At 50.4% G+C, this 23,872-nt stretch overlaps 1 protein-coding gene across 12 annotated transcripts in view; it reads left to right on the top strand.

The window, feature by feature from the left end:
• The window catches only part of Ralgps1 (Ral GEF with PH domain and SH3 binding motif 1), a 244,145-nt gene that overhangs the window by 197,405 nt on the left and 22,868 nt on the right, over positions 1-23,872 (top strand). For 9 of the 12 annotated variants that reach the window (XM_031369895.1, XM_031369900.1, XM_031369899.1 and 6 more), the window contains 5 exons: positions 6,626-6,763; positions 8,690-8,783; positions 13,071-13,138; positions 22,342-22,468; positions 23,423-23,580. In XM_031369895.1, coding sequence (XP_031225755.1) covers positions 6,626-6,763; positions 8,690-8,783; positions 13,071-13,138; positions 22,342-22,468; positions 23,423-23,580 — 585 coding nt within the window. The remainder of the gene's footprint in view (positions 1-6,625; positions 6,764-8,689; positions 8,784-13,070; positions 13,139-22,341; positions 22,469-23,422; positions 23,581-23,872) is intronic. The other 3 variants (XM_031369902.1, XM_031369903.1, XM_031369904.1) reach the window with 1 other exon arrangement.

Below are 23,872 nucleotides of genomic sequence, written 5' to 3'. Positions count from 1 at the left end.
ACCACTGCCCAGCTGCTTGCTTGTTTTCTAAGACTGGGTTTCTCTGTGTAGTCTTGGCTGCCCTGGAACATGGCTTCAAACTCAGAGATCTGCCTCCCTCTGCCTCCGAGTGCTGGGTCTAAAGTTGTGCTCTACCACCACTTTTTTTTTTCCAGAATTAAACATTACCTTTATTTGTTACTTCTGATATAAAAGGTTTTATTGTTTGTGCTCCTTTCATTTTTCTATTTCTGTAAAATAGTTTCCTTTTTATCTAAAGTGTTAATGTAAGTATTTGTAGCTACATTTCTTTTCCCTCTGTTACACAACTTTGCATCATATGTGGATAGTTTGTAATTTGGTGAGTTTTTTTTCCTCTCTTCAGTATGGTTATTTTATAAAACTTGTTTTCACTCCCCGGGCAGAAGAGGGGATGGAGCTGCTCCAGCCCCACTGAGCACATGGGTTTTGAGCGTGGGAGGTAGATTTCTCCCAAAGGGAAATGAGGCTGTTTCCAAGAGTGGGGAGTAGGGTGTTGGGCAGACCAACTCGTCAGCTTCTTTTCTTTTGCCAATAAAGTTATTGAAGGATCAAGTGAGAGTTTTTTTTACACAGCACAGTGTCCAGCACAAAACAAGCCCAATAACAGTAAACAGATGGACACCTCCCTCACACTTCTGACATGCTCTGCTTCATGGCTCTCTGGGGGGCCTCTGGCTCAGCAATAGCCTCCTCAACCTGTAGATCTCCTGTGGAAACCTGAGGCTATGCCCTCATTTCACCTAGGGAGTCTGGAGGGGATGGGACTCTCCTAAACCCAGCGTTCTGTCCTGGCTACAGGACTTTGCCCACGTGCGTTTGCAATCACTAATGAGGCCATGTGCTCAAACCGGAAACCATGGCTTCTCCCGACCTGACACGTGACTGCCCTGTGCTGAAAGCCTGGGAAACATTTGTCTCTCTGGCAGTCAGAGGCCACAAACTTTCCATAAGGCCTAGACTTTAAGTAAGGATTCATTCTGAAATTCCCAGTTTGCATGATAGATGTTAATTGGCAGGCATTAATTAATACAATCATATCCGTCCTCTCAGGGAGCCAGGGCTGCCCGCAGACAGTGCGTCTGCTTGGTGCTGTCTTAAAGACCAAAGCAAACCATGCAAGCTCTGATGAGCAGGCACTCTGTTATTTCATTTGGTATTTACCAAGATGGTTTATGGGGTGGAACCACACAAGTGTAGCTCTGGGTGCCAGGTTCTCATTTCTGAATTCTGAAAGTCATCTTTTCAGGCAAAGCAGAAAGAGCGTGGAAAAAAGTCTTTCATCTCAGATTTTGAAAGAGAAAATAGAAAGCGGTAAAATGGAAAAGTGGTGTGTTCTCCTGCCGGCCAGGTTTCTTTTCCCCTCGACACAGCAGAATTTTCCATATTGAAAAGATAGTGGTGTGAGAAAAACCAAAACCAGACTGTGTCTGGAAGTGAGACAGGGTGGCCAGGAAGAACAAGGGTACAGTGAGTCTTCCCTGGGCTTGTGGGGCTCTGGGCCAGCCGTGGGCCTTGGCTCAGCCAGGCTGCCGGCTCCAGCTTTCAGAGGCCTTTGCACGCCTCCAGGCAGGGGTCCTCTCTGAAGGCATTGCCTTTGTCTGCACGGACAAAGGTGGCACAGGTCAGAGGCAGGTTGGGAGAACCAATCGCCTCAAAGGAGGGCTGGTCTGTGAGTGGGCGTGGTTGTGTGATGGTAGCCCCCAGGTGAGAGGCTACAGCTCAAGCTGGGGCCCTCTTCCTTGGGCCAGCCCATGCCTCCCAGATCCCACCCCTAGCACTGCTGTCAAGACAGGCCTGAATTCCCACTCCTGTCTTCTTGGAAGCTGTGGGAATTCGGCCTATACCTTTTTCCTCCTACGCCTCAGTTTCTTAACATACAGTATGTGGACAGTGAGAGTAAAGGAGTCCTGAGACCAGCAGCATGTCCCTCTTCCCCCGTCTGCATGACAGACAGTAGCTCTTCCCATCACCTAAGCCTCCCTCACTGTGTCAGTACCTCACAGTCTAGCCCAGTCCCTTGGCACTACCAATCCCCAATGCAGCCAAAGCCAGTGGCTGGTCCAATTACTGTCTGTGGTAGTAGGCCAACAGCACAGTGTCATCTGCTGCAGTCACTGTCTAAATAGGAACAGGAGCTGCACTATCCCAAGCCAGATGGGCTTCCAGCACTGGTCCAGCTACTGGGTGGTCCCATGCGGCTGGTGTCTGGGTACCTACCTTCCATGGTTATGGCACTTGTAGCCAGACCATCCCTCCCATGGCCATCCCTCTTCTACTCCTAGCGAGTCTGTGTGGCAGAGCTGGCAGGGCCCCCAGGTCTGGGTGGGCCACTGATGTGATACCTAAGACCAGTGTGCTCAGACAGGCCTGGGATGTGTAACAGGAGGGAGGAGCCACAGCTTCCCCTTAAGCCCCTCTGGAGAATGTTAATCCCAAAGTAGAAATGAGGAGAAAGAGCCAGAGCCTGGGCACCCATGCCCTGGTTCAGCTGTTATATGTCCCCATGTCTCATTGGCTTCCAGGTACTCCAGGCAGCCTGGTGCAGTGTAATAAACTAACAATATGGCAGCTGGACAGAAGTGTATGTAGATCCTGTCTTGGTTACTTTTCCACTGTGGCCTCAAGAAAGTAATGTAGTTTCCGTTCCTTTCTCTGTAGAAGAGGGACCATGGTTTCCTGGTAGCCATAATGTCCTTACTCAACAATCTGACCGCATCTTCAATTTAGGACCAGGATGTAGTAAGTGCTTAGTAACCCTGAGTTAGTACCATCTTTTTTTTTTTTTGGACAGGGTCTCATTATGAAATGTGGGTGAACAAAGTTAGAGCTTTGTGCATCCTAGGCAAGCTCTCTACCCACTGAGCTGCAGCTCCAGTGTCAGCCCCCAGTCTGATCATCTCTTGAGGTGATATACCTTTCCTCAACTACAAAACAAGAGTGATGAGAAGCATCTCATTAGGTTGTTCTCTCAGTTAACACAGACACACCCCCTTATTCTCAGAGTCTCCTCACCTCATGTTCACCAAGCAGCTCTGTGTGCTTTGCTCTGGGGAGACTTGCTGGCAGCCCCTGAGGAGCCCTGTCAGGGAGGAGTCAGCTGTCAGGATTCAAGCATCGGCTTATGTTGTAGGCACAGAGCTGTCTCCTGTGATTGGGTAGCACAACCCCAAGCAGGCCTCCTTGGATTCCCACACTGTCTGCAACAGCGCGCCATTTTTATAGCCCTGTCTGTTGAAGGAGTACAAAATTGTAAATGTCTTGCTGCCCAGTAACTCACCCTGTCCTCACAACTGTGACATGAGTCTAACTACTCGGGGTCTGAGGTGCAGGCAGGTACTAGAGTCTGGGTGTTTCACAGAAGGGACTCAGGAACTGACTGTCTTAGACACTAATGAACCCCTGTGCCTCCCCCGTGTGTGCTGAACTCTTCTGGCCTTGGTTTGTAGAGCACTACTCAGGAATAAGACGCGGGCAACACTGTCCCTGTGGCATAACACAAGAGGGGTCTCCAAGTAGAACTGTGTCTGAGCGAGGACCACTCTGCTCTAGAGGCCAGTAAGGCGAATATGGGAGCCGCATCCCTGCAGAGCTGTTGTAGATCTTAGTACGCGGTAGTGAGACTGTGCAGCCCTTCATCTCTCCAGTCTCCTGCTCCCAGGGGTGCTGGTCTAGGAAGGGACAGGGCTTCCCAGGGGACCCAAGGAAACCTCAGTCCCCACCTCCTGCCCTGCTCCTGGGCTGAGCTGCTGGCTGGCCTCTGAGTCAGCCAAACTGGAGTCTGCACACTGCATCTGTAACCACCCCACCCCGTGGCCCACATCCCTCCACCCCCACACAGCACTGGGGGATGCTTTTTGTTGTGGTCTCAGCCATAATGGGATTTTCAGGATTGCCATGAATCCCCAGGGAGGCAACTGAGTTACACTCTTCTTTTTTTTTTTTTTAAAGAGCAGGAAAAACTCAGTTCAAGAGAAAGAATAAATCTGTGAAATCAAACCCACCCCACTTAGAATGTTTAATCAAGTAAAATTATTATTAATTATTAAAGTTTGGAAAACAGTGCCATCAGAAGGAAAGGAAATGGATAGGGGCCATGAGGAGCCAGCAGATGCTTCTGTGATTTAAGGGTTTCCTGGAACAATTGAAGCTATTTTAAAAGCAGACGAGTGACTCATTGTACCCAGCATCCCAGCAAGGTCCTCCCTGGTGGCAGGAAGCCTAAAATGGAGGAGGAAGCTGAGGTCCCATCCTATCTCTGTCACTTACCAGCTGTGTGACCTTACACCAATTTCACATCCTCTCTGAGCTTCATTTTCCTCCTTTACAGAGTGGGAGTTTGGAAGGATAAATAAGAAAACAAGCATGCGCCTGACAGGGTCTCACACACCTTTGATCTCAGCACTTGGGAGGTAGAGGAACATGAATCTTTGTGAGTTTGAGGCCAGCCTGCTCTACATAGTAAAACCCTGCCTCAAAAAACCAAAAGAAAAAAAAGAAAAAGAAAAAAAAATAACGTTCTTATTTTTTCTTCAAACAGATTGTCTTACTGCACAATTATATATATAAAAATATATACAGTGCATGTGAAATATAACTACATTATTATATTTGCCATTTGTAATTTTTGACATACTGGATTGTCAGGATTTAGTGTGCAGTCATTTTGATAAAGTTAGATATTCTAAAGCTAACATTTTCTGATAATGAAAATCTCTTCAGGATTTACTACATTTAAAGTCATTACATGTAGAAATCTTAGATTTTTTTCAAAGATTTATTTTTGTCATATTAAATTCGATGTGTGTGTATACGTGCTGGGACATGTGCCCACAGAAGCCAGAGGCACTAGATCCCCCTGGAACCAGAGTTAGAGGCGATCACAACCTGCCTGTCATAGGCTGGGAACCAAATTTGGGTCCTCTGCTAGGGTAGTGCACGCTCGCACCATCTCTCTAGCCCCAGGAAATCTGACAGTAAGGGAGAGCCTGGAAATGCTGGGCCGCGTGGAGGGCGTCGGATGCCTGCCCACAGGCTGCTGACTCAAGTACAAGTACTGTTTTTGTTGTTAAGGCTGTGAAGACAGATTTTTTTTTTTTAACTTTAGATCTATTTTTAACCTAGAAGTTTCTTATGTGTGCGTACTTTCCAATGGTAGGAATTTTTTCTGTACTTCATTCCTAGATGGAGATTGTAAGGTCAGAGGATGTGAATACCATGATATTGAGTTTTTGAACTTATTAGGCTTTCTGTTGGTTGTAGCACACCACGAGTTATAGCCTATAGCCGTTGCTTTTGTTTTTTTGTTTTTGTTTGTTTTTGTTTTTGAGACAGAGTTCCCCTGTGCAGCCTGGACTGCCCTGGAACTCACTCTGTAGACCAGGCTGGCCTTGAAATCAGAGATCCACCTGCCTCTGTCTCCAGAGGGCTAGGATTAAAGGTGTGTGCCCCCACTGCCCGGGGAGTCGTAGCATTTTGTAAATTCACTTTTTACCCCTCGTGGCTTCTTGCTTTATGTGTTTAAGTGTGGTGTGTTTCATACATTCTCCATTGGTATGTCTTTGTCCACAGCAGCCATTTCCCCTTGTCTTGGCCATCTCTGCCCTGAGTTGTACTGTACATGGCTTCTCCTGCCTAGGCCCTCGTGCATTATACATAGGAGTTGCTCATGGAGTGCTGTGAAGGGCGCGCCATTCACTTCTCTTTACTATTTCCAGATAGTCTGTAGTGCAGCTTTGCAGTCAGCCAGCTGATAGCCATGTAGAAGCTCAGCCCAAAGAGCCAGGCCCTGCCCTTCCGCCTTCTCCCCCAACTGAATTGTCTGGGAACCCCCATTCCCATTCCCTGCTCATCACTGGCAGAGTCCTGGTTTTGTGTCACCTCTTATTTCTTGGTAAGCATCTCAGGAAAAATCTCTGCCTACTGCTGTTTTGTTTTGTTTTGTTTGTATAGAGAAATATCTCATTCTTAACTTCTTCTGTCCCTTCACTAATTCCTAATTGTATGGATGTATGCACATGTGCAGGGTCAGATAGACAAATAGCTAAAGAAATAATTAAACCCCACAAAAGTGCAAGGTGGTGGTGGGGCACGCCTTTAACCCCAGCACTTGGGAGGCAGAGGCAGGCGGATTTCTGAGTTCGAGGCCAGCCTGGTTTACAGAGTGAGTTCCAGGACAGCCAGGGCTACCCAGAGAAACCCTGTCTCAGAAGAAAACAAAAACCACCACCACCACCAACAACAACAACAACAAAAACCCCACAAAAGCTGTTCTAGACATGGCTGCTTAGACTTGGTTATCAAGCTTCACCAGTCATTAAAAAAAATAGGTTGTTATTTTCCATTTGGAGTGTAGGTACACAGCCTATAAAAATTATGCAAATTAGAAAGGCTAGAGTCTACCAGTATCCATTTTGGTTGTTGCTCAAATGTTTGATGTATAGTTGAACACAAAGAATGAGTTAGTTAGAATTAGCATTCAAGTCCAGATAGTATGTTCTGTTTCCACATGTTGCCCTTTATAACTTTCTGCTTAGGAAAATATTTAACTCTAGGGTTTGTAATGGTAATGTACCCTAACATAACTCAGTGTCTTCTTTAATCCTAGGAATCTACCTTCTGGACTTGATCTACATTGATTCTGCATACCCTGCCTCTGGCAGCATCATGGAAAACGAACAAAGATCCAACCAGATGAACAACATCCTCCGAATCATTGCCGATTTACAAGTTTCCTGCAGCTATGGTTAGTACCTTACTGCTAGGGTTGTAAAATCTTGCATTGTTGCAGTCTGGATCCAGCATGTTGGCCAGAAAAGCTTCAAGAATCAGGTTAGCTCCACAAAGCCCCATTGGGATATCTTGAGCTTTAGACATGGGCATTTATGCATTTCTAAAGACTGCAAACTAGATGCCCCTGTTCCTTAGTTACACATGAGGAACACAGTTTGACTGTCTAGTGGGTGGCATGTCCCAGGTCTGGCTGGCTCTGAGTCATTTAACCATGAGAAGCCTGGTGGGAAGCTCCAGACAGCTCTTCTTCAGGTGGACTTGGGTCCAGATTCCTTCTACTTGTGTCTCTTCCATTTGAGTCCTCCCATAGGCTCTGCACCAGGTTGGCAGAGACAAGGAGAAAGAAGCTGACAAGGGTGGTTTGTCGGCCAGACTTGCAAAGGGCACACATCACTCTGCCATAGGAGACCAGGCCATGTACTCTAGCCGTGAGCCTAAATGGAATGAGGCAGTGATTTGGTAAGCAACTGGCCAGGCTCTGCTGCTTATGGCCAGATGGCAGAGGGGGAACAGGACAGCAGGTGCCTGGACTACACAGAGAGGCTCACTGGAGACTTCCTATAGCTGGAAGTCAGAGTGCCGCCCACACAGGCACCAATTTTATACAAGACTGTGACCTTGGTGTGGAGGCTAAATGTGAGTCCAGTGCCCTAGTCCTATGTGAGAAGGAACAGCAATCCAGGTGAGGGTCTGCAGTGACAGCGAGAGTAAGGAGCAGAGCTGTTAGCCAACCTCTCACAGCAGGAGAAAGGAGTAAAAGTCTGAGTGTACCAGACAGTGTGAGAAAAGAGGGTCCTGCCTGTCACACAGAGTGTGAGACAGCCAGCCATTTCTGCTTGGGAGGAGCACAGGGAAGCCACTGGTCACCATATCTCAGAGCAAGATAGGTCTGCAGCATAGGGCAGCTCTCCTCTGAGGCCTGCACTTCCAGCAGCACTCTTGTTCTGGAGCCTTCAAACACCCTCATCTTTGTCTGTAGACCAGCAGAGCAGGGGCAGACTTGGCCTCCAAGTCACACCAGGGAACAGGTCTCAGTGCCCATCTTGAAAGGTCACTTCCTCTTCCCCGTGGATTGCTCACATGTGAAAACAGAGCCACACGTGGCACCTGGCCCTTAGCCTGGCCCTGAAGTGCACTCCTGTCACGGTGCTCTGGACTTGTGTCAGCCCTCACCAGTTTAGACTCAGGTGTCATTGTCTTCATGTCAGAAATCATGACAACAAGAAGGACTTAGAGGAGCCTGGATCCTGAAGATTGAAGCCCCTGCTGCTTGCCAGGACTTCCCCCTCCCCACAGCCTCTCTCCTTTCATAGCTGCCCCAATTCTCAGAAGTGCAGTGACAGGGAAGTGACTAAGGAGAGTGAAATAGCTAGGCCCAGTCGCTCCAGGAAGGCAGTGGCATAGTGTGGCACTGGCCTCACAGGCTTAAGTAGAAACTTGCCTTGCCACCTCTCAGTGACAAGACCTTCGCCCACTGCTACCATCACTCCTTGTAGGGTGGGAGCAGCCTTTGTCCAACGCAAGTCAGAGTAAAGGCTGGAACAGATGTCTGTGAGCTGGCGCAGAGCCTGCCCCTGGGAAGGACTTCCATACTGCCCAGTGGCTTTCATTCTCATGGCACACTGAAGGAGACAGCCCAGCACTATCACTGGAAATCTCTTTGGGCACAGACACAGCTCTGGTGTGTTCTGAAGGGCAGGCCTTTATCTTCCCCCCCAACCCCAGCCAAATGCCGAAGTCACTCACCACAAGGGCAGAATTCAGACCTGACCCCCCTTTAGGTCCTGGCCCCAAGGATAGTGAACCAGCCTCAAGATCCCAGGAGTCTGCCCCTGGGCTGGGGCAGTCAAGCCTCTGAGTTTTGTTCCGACTGTTGCAGATCACCTCACTACCCTGCCACATGTGCAAAAGTACCTGAAGTCTGTGAGATACATTGAAGAGCTCCAGAAGTTTGTAGAAGACGATAATTACAAGTAAGTCCTTGTCCACCCTGAGCAGCCTACCTGTCCACTGTTGTCTGTAGCACCCAGGCGCCTGCAGGTGACCTGGTCCTTACTGGGACTGGGAAGTGTCCTGAAAGTTTCCATGCCCCACCACCACTGGCTCCAGAACAGTGTGGTCTGTTCAGCCCTGAATACCTGCCTTTGCCCCAGTCCCTCAAGCCTCACAAGGAAGGTGGTATGTTCACCTTCCCATGTGGCCTGGAAAACACATGTGGACTCCATAGCCATGCGTGATACAGGCTCTCAAGGGGACCCTTGGCACTGGATAGAAGGTCAGCTGGTCATATCTTTAGGCCAGTGTTCTCCAACGTCCTGTTTCACAGATGGATAACACAGGCAGTCCCTGGGCCTCTCTCCATCTGGCTCTAGCCAAGGGCCCCAGGCACACAGTCTCCATGCTTCTATGAATAGATGTACTCCTTAGAAAATCCCTAAAGGCCCCATGCATCTCTGTCTACCCTGCAGTTCTCCCTTCATTAGAACACCTGAGTGTGCATCCTGCATAGCTCAGGATCTGAGGGAGGAACGGGGTTTAAGTCAACTCTGACTGCCCATACTCTCTCTACTCAGTGCTTTCTTCTGACCTACATCAAGGCAAATCTCAGCCATCTTGTGATTGATCATTGGCCACTGGCATGTCACTGTCACAGAATCTCTTTCCTATCTCACTGGCTGCTTCTGGAACACTGTGCTTCCCTGACTCCTCTTAGCTAGTACTGCTTAATCCCGTGCAGCTTTGGGTTGAAAGCCTGATCTTGTGTCACCTCAGTATGTGAAAATGACCCAGAACCATGGCTACCAGTCACGAAACAGATTTGGGAACAGTTGTTCAGGCATCCCCACCTGGCCAGTGGCTCAAAGCTCTAGCTATGGATCCAGGTCATGGGGTGGGACCTAGAGACTGACCCTCTCTTAGCTCTACTAGAGGCTCTGGGAAACAGACATGCTGCCCTTGCTTTTGCTATCCCAGCATCCATCAAAATGAAGAACGGCGCAGAGGTGTGCTTTAGTTCATGGTGATGGGAGCACGGATGCAGGCCAGTGGTCACGCTCAATCTGCATCTATCATAGAGCTCATTTTATTTACAAAGCATTTGCTGTTCCTGAAGAGTGGCCTGGAGTGTGAAATTATTCCCACTTAGGTTCTAGTATAATGTCTTCCATTCATGTTCCAATCTTGCCATTAAAGAGACAGTAGTTTTTCATTAGCACTAATACGCTTTAAGGAGAAAAATGGCCTATAAATACTTGTGAACATGAGACAATCCTTGGACAAGCTGCAGATTATGAGTAATTACTCCTGCCATGCTGAAGAAGTGGAGCACCGCCCCCCACCCTCACTCCTCTGTGCTAAACAACAGCCAGCCCCGGTGCTCATAAAGGCTCTTTGTTGGGCCAAGCTGGGCAAACCCAGGAAGGAGGGCTGCCTTCCTGCCCCCAGCATGGAAGGCCCTCTTTCTAAGGAGGTCCTGTTTCTAAGTGGCAGGGCGAGGGCAGGGTGTGTGATCCTGCCAGAGTACTGAGTGCTGTGGTCAGCTCACACCTAGAAGTGCCCCCCCATGCCAAGAATGCAAGACCTGAGGACATCAGTGACCTTGCTTTTCTGATGCCTGACCAGCATCTGCCTTGTTGATTCTCTACCAAGAGGCCCAACCAGTGTCGTCTCATTCTCCATCTTAGTCTAGCATCAGTTTAAGGAAATGACCCAATCCCACCACTCAGAAAGCACGGCCAGCATGAGGGAATCAGGGATTGAACACTTGACTGTGCATAGGGGCTTTATACATAGAAAAGGGTGGGTAAATGGAGGGATGCAGGGACAGGATTTACTCAGTTGATCATACCACTCTCTTTATACTGCAAATTAAACATCTTAAATTTAATTCAACACAACAAAAGGAAGCTAAAATAAAAGGGAAGGAATGATCACTCTTTTTTCTTTTTCGTTTTCCTTTTTTTTTGAGACAGGGTTTCTCTGTATAGCCCTGGCCGTCCTGGAACTCACTCTGTAGACCAGGCTGGCCTTGAACTCAGAAATCCGCCTGCCTCTGCTTCCCAAGTGCTGGGATTAAAGGCATGCACCACCACTACCTGGCAGAATGATCACTCTTTATGTTAATATTTATTTACTGCATGAAATCCTACTTTCTGGGGCTGCAGAGAGAGCTCAGTGGTTAAGAGGCCTACTCTTACTCTGTCTTAGTCAGGGTTTCTATTGCTGCAGTGATGCACCATGACTAAGAAGCAAGCTGGGGAGGAAAGGGTTTATTCAGCTTACACTTCCATGGTGCTGTTCATCACCAAAGGAAGTCAGGGCAGGAACTCACACAGAATAGGAACCTGGAGGCAGGAGCTGATGCAGAGGCCACGGACGAATTCTGCTTACTGGATTGCTTCCCATGGCTTGCTCAGCATATCTTCTTACAAAATCCAGGACCACCAGCCCAAAGATGGCCTCACCCACAGTAGGTTAGACCCACCCCCATCAATCACTAATTAAGGAAATTCCTTACAGCCAGATCTTATGGAGGCATTTTATGAATTGAGGTTCCCTCTTTTCAGATAACTCTAGCTTGTGTCAAGTGGACATAAGACACAGGGTAGAGTTCCCAGCACCCTATCAGGCAGCTTACATTTCCCTGTAATTCCAGCTCTAGAGAGTCTAACACCCTCTCCTGGCGTCCTTGGGCACCTACACACACATGCAGGTCACCACAGAGAGGAACACATACACTTAATTAAAAGTTAAAATAAAAAAGAAAATATATTTCCTAAAACAGCTTTTGTAAGACTCATAAAATGAGCCAGGAAAACAATGAAGAGACCTGAGTCTGGCTGTTTCCTGTGACCAGGTCATTCCTGTGACTGCCAGCCGCCTCAGATTATAAAGAGGATGCATCTGGCCCTGCCCCAACCTGGGCTTCACCAGCCTCCAGGTCTTTGTTAGTAGTGCTAGGTTTGGACCCCACCCTCCAAGTGCATAACATGGAAGCCATGCTCAGGAACCAAAATCCCTGCAGTTCTGTTTGTAATGGAGTTCCACTCTTACTGCCTGTTGCTCCCTTGAGCCAGTGTTTGAAATCCATCCCTTGCTTAGCCATTGGGAGCTGGACCCTCCCTGGGAGAGCTGAGTTCGGTCTCCTGCTTCCCCCCTATGCTTGTGTAGACCCGACAGCCTCCTGACACTGGGTGCTGCGCTAAAGAGCACTCAGGCCGGCCTGGACTTTTCCCTCTAGCTTTGCTAGGTGGGTGAAGAAGTCCTTGAAATTCAGAAGCTCAGCAAGAAAGCCTCAGAGAAGAGAGCCTTTCCCAGCTCTCCCAGACCCCACAGTGTACCTTCCCCACTGCACACCAGCCCTGACTGCTTACACCTTCAAGTTCTTCCACACCCATCCTTGGCTTCCCCTGCGATTGGTTTGCTCTGCTATCCTCCTCCTCATCATCATCATCTTCCTCCTCCTCTCCTTCCCCCTCCTTTTCCCCCTCCCCTCCTCCTCCTCTTCCTCCAGCTGCTTCCCAGCAGTTGCAATTGGCTGCTCAGCCTCCAGCAGCTCCAAGTGCTCTGTTGCCTGTGAGGTGTTCAACCAGCCTGCTCTGGTTTTCATTTTGCTTCCTCTGTCTCACTCATCACCTTGATGTTCAGGTTTTGTTGAACTCAGCTTATGTTCTTATAAGCCCCTCCTCTGCTCAGAGACCACCTCCTGAGGTGACCTGGGGGTCACTCCTTTTCTCTTCCCTTCTGTGAGACAAAGTCTGGGTATTGCTGGACCACTGTCTTGATACCATTTGAGAGACTGGCTCTCCTTCCACATATGCGGAGGAGCTGGTGGTTGGCTCCTGTCCTGCTGGTTGTAAGGTTCAGGGTCACCTAGCATTCCCTTTCCCACAAGGAGGCAGGAGGTTCCCTTCATCGCCCAGGGCCATCTCCATGCCACAATAGGGTACCCTCACATTGCCAGTCTGGTCCTATGGAGCCTGCTTTCCATCATAGCATCCCTGCCTACCACCCATTAGTGCCATGAATTTGGCTGAGGAAGCCGCATGGCCTTTCTCCTTGCTTTCCTAGGCTCTAAAATATGCATCAGTCAAAGTTGTGGTAAACAAGCAAGGGCCTTGGGAGGCATCAGTGGGAGGAAGAGTTATGACCTGAAGCAGATTTCAGAGTATTTCTGAGTTCTGTGACTCTTGAACAGCCACCCTCCCCAATCCCATGGTAGACTCGGGCTTCTCTGACCTTGTGAAAATCTTTGGTTTCAGGTTGTCACTCAGAATTGAACCAGGAAGCAGCTCTCCAAGACTAGTCTCTTCCAAGGAAGATCTTGCAGGTATCATAGCTCCTCAGAATGGACAAAATTGCTCACAGCCTAGACAGGTGCCAAGATAGGCCCTACATGGAGCCCAAGAACACAGTTGGGTTCACTGCATGGCAGGCTCAACTGTCCCTGTTTATCGCACCTTCCAGCACCCTGCCAGACTCCTGATAATGTGGGACCCCAAGAGATCAGATCCCCAACTTAGAAGCATGCACAAGGTGATTTTCCCTAGACCACCTTGACCCTTGTCCTTCGGTCTGCCCCAACACTTGGAATTACATGCCCCAAAGGGGGGTACCCAGGATGTACCAGATACATTAGATTTATCATCTCTGAGGGAAATACACTGTGTCACCAGCAGTGGGATTCTAGGAATCTGCTGTCAGAGCAAGGCTCTAGCTTTGTCTCTGTCTTTCTGGTCTTATCTACAGGTGGGAGTGAAGATTCTTATTACCCTTAGACTGCTATAATGCTGCTAGGGTGAGCACAGGCCTGTCTTGTGCTCTGTCCACACCTGTCCACTGTCAGAATATGCTTGGTGTCAGCTCTTTTGTTGTTACTGTCATAACTGTGGCCCTTGCTCAGCCAGATCGCAGGGCTGGGGGCTGAACTGCATTGCTGTCTGGGGAGAGGCTACAGGGCCTCTAGCAGCACAGTCTCCTGGTTGTAGCTCTCTGTCGCTCCAGCCTGAGCGATGGAGCTGAGCCACTGGTCCTTCAGTACTTACCTTACCTTAGCCAAGCAGTTCTGTTCTTCTGGGCAGTATTTTCCTTGCATGTAAAATGGAGATACTGAAACTGTCATCCCAAAAGACAACACCGAAATGCTGTCTAGGTGCCCAGCATAAGAAGGAGGTGGAAAATACTGCCCAGTGTCACGCCATCCCTCCCTCTGCCTTGGGCTACTCAGGTCAGCCTCTCCATACTTTCAGCCCACAGAACTCTCAGGAAACACTGTGGCAGCTTCCGTCCAGCCCCAACCCTGCTGCACAGCCTCTGCACAGCCTCTGGAATATGCCCTTAGCTTTTTGTCTGTGCCAGCCTCTACTATCTCTGGGTCATAAGCTAGAGTCTTCTTTGTACCTCTGGGCTCCCCTTCTCATAAGCCTTGGAAGGTGCCGCTGTGCAGCCCTTGGGACCACCAGGACTGCTGAGTTAGTGTGTCTACAGTTTTTTCATGGCATCTCTAGACCCATGGATTAAGTGTATCATACTGTCTCCTCAGAAGCCTATTATCTTCCCCTGGCAAATGCCCACTGGCAATGGTGCTTCAGAGAGCTATGGTTCTGGCCAGGTTTCTACTTGCTGACCTGTCGCTATTCTAGAACTCTCTCCCAAGCAAACTGCTCTCCAAGATGCTCAGCACTGAACACTTTACCACAGAGCTGCTGTTGAAACTTGTACAGAATCTAGGCCAGACCTCTCTCATTAGGGAGCTATGATGAGGTTGTAGTTGTCAATGGGGATTCTATCACTGAGCTAGCCTCCAGGCTTTAGCTAAGAAACACTGCCCAAGACCCATGTTGGGTCTGGTTTCTCTAGGGCAGCAAGCTCTGGGCCCCGAACAGATTCACCCAGTTTCTGTGTAGGATGACATCTGGCCACACATTCCTATATTTGCTTGGGTGTGCAGCTGTGGAGTTGGTTTCTTGGAATGTGGGCCCTTATGGCCTACAAAGCCTGGTTTACTTCCTGCCCGGCCTCTCACAGGGCTTTGTAGGCCCTACATCATATCCTTTTGTGGCAGTAGCTTGCATGGCCTAACATCACCTGCATACTACTTGCCCTATGTCTGTCGTCTCTAGCAGAGTAAAAGCCCCTGAGAGACAGTTCTGGGTGCAGAATTCAGAATACAGCCTGGCATAGACGCCTGGGTGGAATCCGATGCTACCCATTCAGCCCTAGCCTCTGAGTTCCTTGTTGCGTCCTGTGGGCACCTATCCTTGAGGGAAGCTCCAGTGTAGTTGGCTGCTGACTCTGCACAACCTTCCAGAAAAGTGCTAAGCCCAGCAGTTCCTACACTGCAGAGGTAGCTCGGCTCACAGGAGTGTTTTCCACCAACTTTCTAAATCCCTGGCTTCAGCCCCAAAGCAGGATGTTGATCACCAGAGAGCCAGTGACTTTCTAGGAAGCTCATAGCCATTCAGTGACTCAGTTTTCCCTCCTTGAAGTGTCCGAGGAAAGATAAGAAGCCCTGCTGCATCATGGGTCGTGGCATACCAGGGTTCCTACAGAGGGTGGTCGGAGGGTCAGCTCCAAGGGAACCTTCTGGGCTCTGGCACTTGACTGAGCTGCGTGGCAGGAACTCCACAGGACTGAGGGACAGGAATGTGCCTCTTGCAGTCCGAAGAATGGAAGGAACGTGGCCTCCCTCTGCTCCTCAGGAGGGGCTAGGCTCCAGCTCAAAGCTGTGCCTAGCAGCTAGATACCTCCACACTTGCCAAGGAAAGCCTACTTTTAGATGTGTACCTTCATTTACACAAGGCTCTTAGGCTGCAGGTCTGTGTGTAACAAGCACTTGCTATGTGAACTGGGCACCTGGCAGTGGCCTCAGCTCCCTGGAGCTTGTGTCTTAGTTGGGGGACAGGCAGCAGAGGCCAAGTAGGCCAGGACAGGCACGTTTGGAGCCAAAAAGAAGCTAGTGTGAACAGATCAAGATGGTGTGTGTGAGGGGCTATTTATGACTCTTCTCTAACCAGCTCCTTCCTGGGACTAGGAGACCTTAACCCTGCACAGATAGCAGCAGCCATGACCTTCTCGGGAGCCTTGATTAATGTCAGCAGCAGTCCCAGAGCTACAGTTGTTCTCTTGGCCTCTGATGGCCCCAGAACCCTTCCAAGAGCTGCCCCCATTTTGCTCTGGGGAAATGGCCATGTGGGCAGTCTATCCCCACAAAGAGACAGTGAGAAAGGAAATGGAGGAAGCTAACTCTGTTTTTGATCTGTGGAGAAAAAAAAAAATGGCCAGGGATGCCACGTTTCCAGTTTCCTTCTCCATGGAATGCTGTTTCTATAAATGAACTAATATTTTCCTGGAGAGAAAAATAAAATCACATGTAATGTTCATGTTGCCCACCCCAGTCCCCAGAGGGCAAGTGATGTTTGTGTATGTTTTAGAGCTCATCAAGTCAGTTCTAGACCTTGCAGGCATCCCCCATGGCTTCTCCTGGGGATGGGTTTCCTCTCCAGGGCCAGGCTTTAGACCAGGAAATTCCCAGCCCTGGCCTCTGCCTCTGCCCTCTCAACTTTAAGGCTGATGTCCTGCACACCTTTCTGTCTCCATGTTTACTACACCTGGTGGCAAGAGCACTGCTGCCAGACTGCAGCATCTCTGAGCTGTTGGCACAGCAAGTCTTCAGACCAGCTCATATCACAGGCCTTTGGCCGGAGCTCCAGAAACTGCTAAGCCAGAGAAGCTGCTGTCGGCACAGTGACTCTTGGGAATGTTAGTTCCTGGCCGTCTCAGGCAGGTTCTGGTGATGCTAAATAAGATCCAGTATGAGTCTGCCACCTGAGCTCCAGGTGGGAACCCAAGGACCCACATCTAGTCCCAGCTCCAGTGCCACCTCAGAACTTAGGGCAGAAAATAGCACTTAATGTCACACATACACTCTGTGTGTCAGCCTCAGGGTAGGCAGGGCTGAGACTGGAGTCACTTGAAGGGTTGTTATTCACATGACCGGTGGCACCTGTTTTGGGATAGCAGCAGCAGCAGGACACAGCTGCAGCCTCTTAAAGTGGCCTTGGCTTCCCCAGAGTACAGCAGGCTCTTGCTTGGCAGCTGACTGTCCCCAGAGCAGACAGTGGGGGGAGCAGCTTGAAAACTGTGAAGTAACTTCTCCATGAACCAGCCTACAAAGCCAGGCAGCCTCACCTCAGCCTTCCTCTGAAGCTGGTTCAGGCCCTGCCATTCCCTGGAGCAGCCAAAGACTTTGTGGAGCACTCTGGACAGCTTACATAAGGAAAGCCCTGTCTGCCATCTCCACGGTAGCTGACCTAGACCAAGCACCTTTCCAAGTCTGCCCACATGTTCACTAGAGTGTACCCAGGTCCTGCCTGGCAAGTCCCCTGGGCCTCCCAGCAGATGGGTGGCCTTTTCCACTCTTATCCCACTCCCATTCTGTAGGCCAAGATACTGGAGTACTCACCCAGGCTCACACATCACAGAATGGCAGAGCCAACTGATGGGTTGGGGATCAGAACAGGTCGGTTTGTCACTTCTGTCTAACATATTGAGCATGAAGGGTATAATAAGTGCAAACTCTGTTCCCGTCATCCCGTCTACTTGTTTAGGGCCTTAGGACCTGCCGTGGATGGTAGACTAGACCTGCATGTCTCTGCCTTTCCTGTAGGTAGTGGTGTGTGTGTGTGTGTGTGTGTCTGTGTCTCCATGTGTGTGTCTTTGTATGCATATGTGTGCCTGTCTGTGTGTGTGTGTGTGTGTGTATGGGTGTGTACATGTGTGTGTGTTTATGTGTATGTCTGTGTGTGTGCCTGTGTGTGTCTATGTCTCCATATGTGTATCTGTCTGTCGTGTGTATGTTTGTATGTCTGTGTCTCCATGTGTGTGTCTTTGTATGCATATGAGTGTGTGTGTGCGCCTGTCTGAGTGTCTGTGTGTGTGTGGGGGTGCCTGTGTAGCCCAGAATGGCCTTGAACTCCTGTTCCTCCTCCTGTCTTCCCTGCATGCTGGGCATGCAGATATGTCACTACATCCAGTTTCCTACAGATACCTTGAGTCGTAGGAATCAGAACCCCAAACTTTACCTTGTGTGGCGTTCCTTTGCCTCAACCAGCTGGGCTGCTTCAGGCATGGCCATCTGTGGCAACAGAGCAGCAGCACAGCCTTCTCCCTCAATGGACAGTTCTCCAGCTCCCTCATCTTGCTAATGACAGCCCCACTGTAACTGCCCTAGAGTGTACAAATATACTCCTGGACCTCTGAAGCCCCCTCAGAGCCACCTTCCCACCAGCAGCTTCCTGCTAAGATCCACTCAAACTCTCCATGCTGTATAAGGTCTTCTTACTGGAGCCATCTTGTCCACAGGAGGCCAGGATAACCCTCATTCTAGCACATGTGAGAGTACAACTTACCATCCTGTGGCCACTGCCATCCTAGCTTGCTGTCACCCTTACATCCTCAGGGCTGAGTGAGACACTAACTCACAGTGCCCTGGCCCTAGTATGGAGACATTTTTCAAGGCCATTGTGGTCTATGTGGTTGCACCATTGAAGTGCTTGATGTAAAGAGAGCCTGGGCAAGAGGTGGGGCCTCCTTCCTGCTCATGCCCTTCCTCTGCAAACCTTTCTCGTTCTCAGAATGGGGTCCTCTGAGAGAGCTCAAAGTCTAGAAGCAGGTGGACAGGACTCCTGCCTGATCCATCCAGCTCCATAGCTCTGCAGAGCCCCGAGCACCTTGAGTGGCAACAGCCTCCGAGCATTCCAAGTCCCCTCTGTGTCCTGTGAGACTGCAAGGAGAGCACAGTGCCCTTCAGCCCAGAGATGACAGGTGGTGTTTCTCAAAAGGAAATGAGCTGGACCTTCTGTACAGAGACAGACCTTGGCTCCCAGTGAGACCCATGAGAGCTACATGTATGAAAAGCAGAATGTATGTGAACATAGAAATGAGTGGCTCCCAGGCCCCGCCAGAGACCTGGCTAGAGGAAAGTTTCCACACAAAGACTGTAGAGGGGCTGGATGGCCTGTGAGCTGCAAGGCTCTGCCAGATCCAAAAGGGCTGAGTTCTGGACCTCAAAGGAGGGCTCTCCACAGGAGCAGGTGGGAAGCAGAGGACACGGAACCCTTTGAGTTGGGTGACAGCCCACCCTGGCCTCTCGAGGCTCAGTTGCACTGGCTAGAGATCCAGATGGCACAGTCACAGTGCCTGGGAAAAGCATAGCAAGGAGGAGATGGCATGAGCCCCTGTCCAGCTGGGGCTAGGAGTGGGACTGGAACCCAAGTTTTGTGACTTCAAGTTGCTACTTTCCCTCTGCCACAGCTGCCTCCCATTACTTTCCAATGTGTAAGATTTGGAAAGGCCAGCTGGAGCGGGACAATACTAGCCCAGAGCAGAGCCTGGCCAGAAATCCTTGAGAAGAAGTTCCTCTGCCCATGGTGTAGGCGCTCCTTGCTCCCGTGCCCGTCTGCCCAGTGGCCTCCAGATGTCAGCTCCCACACTGGACTTCTCCATGTGCCCCCAGGTCTGTGCCCCAGGTGCACACCATTCTACACAGAGGGATACTCTCAGTTCCTTCCCTGCCTGGCCAACCCCCAGACACTTCTTGTACATACCTCTCCCTCAAAACCTACAGCTTCCAGTCATGCCTACTAGTCATGCCTACTTACAATGACTCCTCCGGCCAGAGGAACTTCCTAAGGTGGAAGTCTGAGCACATCATCAGACCTTACCTTGTGGGATCGAGTCTCTGCTGGGGCTCTGCTGTCTTTCCTCTGAGCCTTTGCACACACTTCTTTTTACCTGTGTCATTGCCCATGCCAGGCTCTTGTACCAGGCCAGAATGTTGAACCTTCCAGAAGTCTTGCCTGATAGCTTCTCTATGTTCCCAAAAGCTCTGTAATATTGTGAGACATCCATAATGTCAAGTAGACAAAGTGTGTACCATTAGTTCTGGCAGAGAGTAGATGCTAAGTCAACATTAAAAGGTGTCATTATCTGCATTTTTGATCCTGTCATGCTGTTGGTGGAAGTGGTGCTTTGGCCATATTGATCATGACTATCCTCGCATGAGAATGTGTGTTCTTGCTGGGTGAAGCTCCCTGGTTGTCTCTCTCTCCCCTCTTGACTGTTGACTGTTACTCCCATGCAGGTAGAGCATCATGAATTTTCCTATCTGCACATAGCTCCAGTATTGGGTCCAGGGGCAGCCCCAAGGTCTGGGCTTCCTAAACATTTGTGGCAAAAAGAGAGACAGTGTATGTTTAACTCTTTATAGAGAAGCAACAAAGACCGGGTTTATCCCTCATGTAGATCCAGGGCTTAGAGGTGACCTCCCAAAGCCATTCAACCTGTAAGCATAGACACACAGATGAGAGCTCAGGCTTTCCTGACTCCAGGACCAGAGTCCCATTCTGTCACCACACACTGTCTGGGATCATGGCCACTCCAAGGCAGTTAGTAGAAGGGCGTTTGTTTTGTTTTGTTTTCCTGTTGCAATCAATGAGTGGTCTGTTGGGCAGTATGTTGGTTTCTTGTAATGAAAACCAGATTTTTTTCAGCATATCTGGCTGCCTACAGAAACTGTCAGTTCTCATATGGTCCCATAAAACTGCTGAAGAAACAGCCACTTAAGGAGCTTTAAAGATTATTCATGGAAAACTTATGCTGAGGAAAAATAGTGCAATCCTTTGAGATAGTCAAGCCACACAGTCAGTTTTTCCAGCTGTCTACGCCATATCGACTCCGCTGTGTAGACCAGAGCCCCAGCTCATCACCACCCCTACAGTGCCTGAAGACCTGACCAACAAGCATGCTGGCCACCCAGCTCAGAAGGCACGTGTCCTGGCACTGCCACTTGGGCGCCACCCCAGGTTTGGAGGGGCAGGAACATGAGGCCTTTCGGGTAGCAGAGGGTGTCACTTACTGGCAGAGGCCCCTCATCTGGGTCCCAGCCGAATGGAAATTCTTCTGTTTCCTCGTCAGACCTAGGCTGTTGGTCAACAATGGTAGGAGAATGTGGGGGAGGAGAGGGCTGAGACCTTGAACCCAGAGAGCAGCAGCAGCCCTGACATAAGCCCAAGAGGCCACAACTCTTCCGCTGGGGGCCCCCGCCCACTCTTTCCAGCCAGTCCAGGGGCATTTGAGGCCAGGCATGCCTCCCAGGGCTCCAAAGCAGAAAGGGAAGGGGTGCATCCGGGCCTAGCCTTGGAGAGAGAATCCAGAGTTGGGTGGAAGCAGCCAAAGCAACTCTGAAAGGTTGTGATAACTCAAAGCATGAGCAGAACTGGAAGGCAAGAGCTACAGAGAGTGGAAGTGAGTATCCTCAGAGTGGCCAAGGGAGGCAGCAGCTTACAGCAGCCATGTGGCTGCGTCTGCTGGAGTCTGCAGGCTGGGGCATGAATGTTGTGAGTGCTGCTCACAGACAATACATAGTGGATGCTGTGCTGACCTCTCTTTCCTTTCTCAAGGACATCTGCCCAGCACTTGTACTCTGAACCCCTGGCATTCCTCCACAACCTACAGGCCTGTTGCACACTTGGGTTCAGATCCTCCCTCCAGTGTGTAGCAGATCTATAAGCTTGCCTTCTCCTCCATCTAATGGGGCAACTAAGAGTCATACCTCCAGACTCGAAGTACAGCCCCAAAGCATTAAACTACTGTGCCAGTTGTGCAGTTGCCTGTCCTGATTATCACCATGGTCACTTCTGCTTCAACACCAGGGCCTCTGGGCTTCTACTCCAGGCCTCCTGCAGGGGCAGGGTGGGAGCACAGTGACTCAGGCATTGGGACCATCACCCTCCTATAGTTGCTGATAAACAAGGGCTCCACCCTCTGGAATTTTCTCTTAGGGCAAAAGCAAAACAAAGCTGAGTGCTACTCATTCCTCTCTTTCTCTGTGCAGTAGCTGCACCAGCTGTTTCCTCAGGAGCAAAGACATCCTGTGTCCCAGAATGTAGGCCAAAGGATCCTCCTCAGGGCACTGCAGGACCAACTGAGAGCCTGGGCATTGGTACCCAGATCGCCTGTGACCACACAGGCACAGCCTCTGAGGACAGCCCACTCTTCAGGGCAGATCTGTTATATCCTGTGATGGAGAGGCAGAACCTCAGAACAGCCAATGCCAGCATGCAAGTTCTGGCCAGGGACAAGAGTGTGGACAGAGGCATAGGTGCAGTTCCAGCTGACCCAACTCAAGGCCTTGCAGAGTCCAGGAAGGACCTTTGCTTTAAGGTTATGTTTCTGGCTCTGTTCTTATGGACGGGTCATCAGCTGAATGCCTGGCAGAGCTGCCCAGCTACTGGACCTGGGCCTCTCAGGTCTTCACTCTGGGAGTTGATGATATTGGGAGGGAAGGGTTAGTATCTGATGGGTGGGAAGCTGCTGTAGGCTTCATGTGTCTTACACATAACAACTGGAGAAAGGTGCATACTACAAGCCTGGAGCCCAGTTCCCTGAGCCTCTGCCCTACTCTCAGCCCCATGACTCCTGCCAACTCTCTCTCTCTCTCTCTCTCTCTTTCTCTCTCTGCTCTTTTCATAGGCCCCTCTGCTGGCTCCACCTCAGCCAGGTTCCGCCGGAGGCCCACCTGTCCAGATGCATCTGTGGCCGGCAGCCTCCCCACACCACCAGTCCCCAGACACAGGAAGAGCCACAGCCTGGGCAACAAGTGGGTGACTGAGATACTCTCTTCTGGGGTGAAGGAAGGTTGGGTCCTTCCCCATCTTCATTTGGAAGCTCTTGATGTTCTTGGCAAACACTCTCCTAAGGCTGATGTGAGCTTGGGAATGCAGAGGGGTGACAGGCTGTAGTCTATGTGCCACCAGCAGGGACCTGGGCTCAGTAGCTAGTGAAGAAGTGTGCCTAAGCTCGATCAACCGCTCATTTAGGGACACCAGAGACTCTCCTCAGGGCAGCAGTGGGTGTCTCAAGAGTACCTGCTGGTTCACTGGCCCTCTGGAGCCCTCAGCTGGGGCACATATAGGTCCTCAGCATTGCTGGGGAAGCCATGCCGGTATCCCCTGTGCATTGGTCACCGGTTCCCAAATAAGGGGCACCCTTTGTATCTCTCTCCCTCCCTCCCTCCTTTCCTTCCATCCTGCCTTCCACTTGCATCCTAGCACTAAGGCACAAATGCCATGACTCTTGGCTGGTCCTCATGGAGCTCAGAGGCCAGAGCAGGACTAACTGCTTTGGGTCTCCCGTGCCTCCTCTTCTCCAGACATTGCCACATACCCATGGTTACCATCTCACTGAACCATGCAAAGCTCTGAGCAGCTGCTGCCATGCTCACTGTAGGTCTAGCAGGCATCGTCACAAAGCTCTGATGCTCCTCAGGATGGCCTACCGGCCTGTCACCTTGGCCTCATCTCACTCACTGTCATCCTAGGACACAGGCAGGGCAAGCAGCATTAGTCTCCATTAGCAGAGGGAGAAGTTGAGGCTCAGAAAAAGGATACGACTTGCCCAAGGTCACACCCTAAGAAGGGGCTGAGCCTAGTCCACTAGTGGACTCTGGGCAGAGGTGTCTCCAGCAGTGAGTCCCTGGCTCTGGCTTCGGGGCCAGCACGCCACTGTGCTCCCAGCATAAGGAGCTGCTTCTCTCTTCCTCTCCGTTTTCCAGTCTGATGTGTCAGTTGAGTGTAGTTGAAAGTAAGAGTGCGACATTCCCATCGGAGAAGGCCAGGCACCTGCTGGATGACAGTGTCCTAGAGTCCCGCAGCCCCCGCAGGGGCCTCACCCACACCTCTTCCACCGCCATCACCAACGGACTCTCCCTAGGTAAGCGTCTCTGGCCTGTGCACACAGGCAGGGGCAGCAGGCCCAGTTTGTGCTTCATGTCTGTCTCTGTGTCACTGTACTGTGCCCAGCGGCCCCTCACCCTTAAAGAATGGCTCCCTGCAAGAGTCTTCTGCTGCGGGAAGAGCCCTGGGTTGGCTTTCTCCTTCTGGTGGTCCCCAAAGGGACAGGCAGGTTGAAGAAGGAAGCTAGACCTGAGTCTGCCTCAACCCCCAGGCCAGTTGCTACCTTGGTGCCATTTATGTCCCAGGAGGAGTCCAAAGCCTTGCTTGGA

This window comes from Mastomys coucha, unplaced genomic scaffold (genome assembly GCF_008632895.1).
Source record: "Mastomys coucha isolate ucsf_1 unplaced genomic scaffold, UCSF_Mcou_1 pScaffold15, whole genome shotgun sequence".
NCBI lineage: Eukaryota > Metazoa > Chordata > Mammalia > Rodentia > Muridae > Mastomys > Mastomys coucha.
This window is presented reverse-complemented; position numbering and strand designations above follow the sequence as displayed.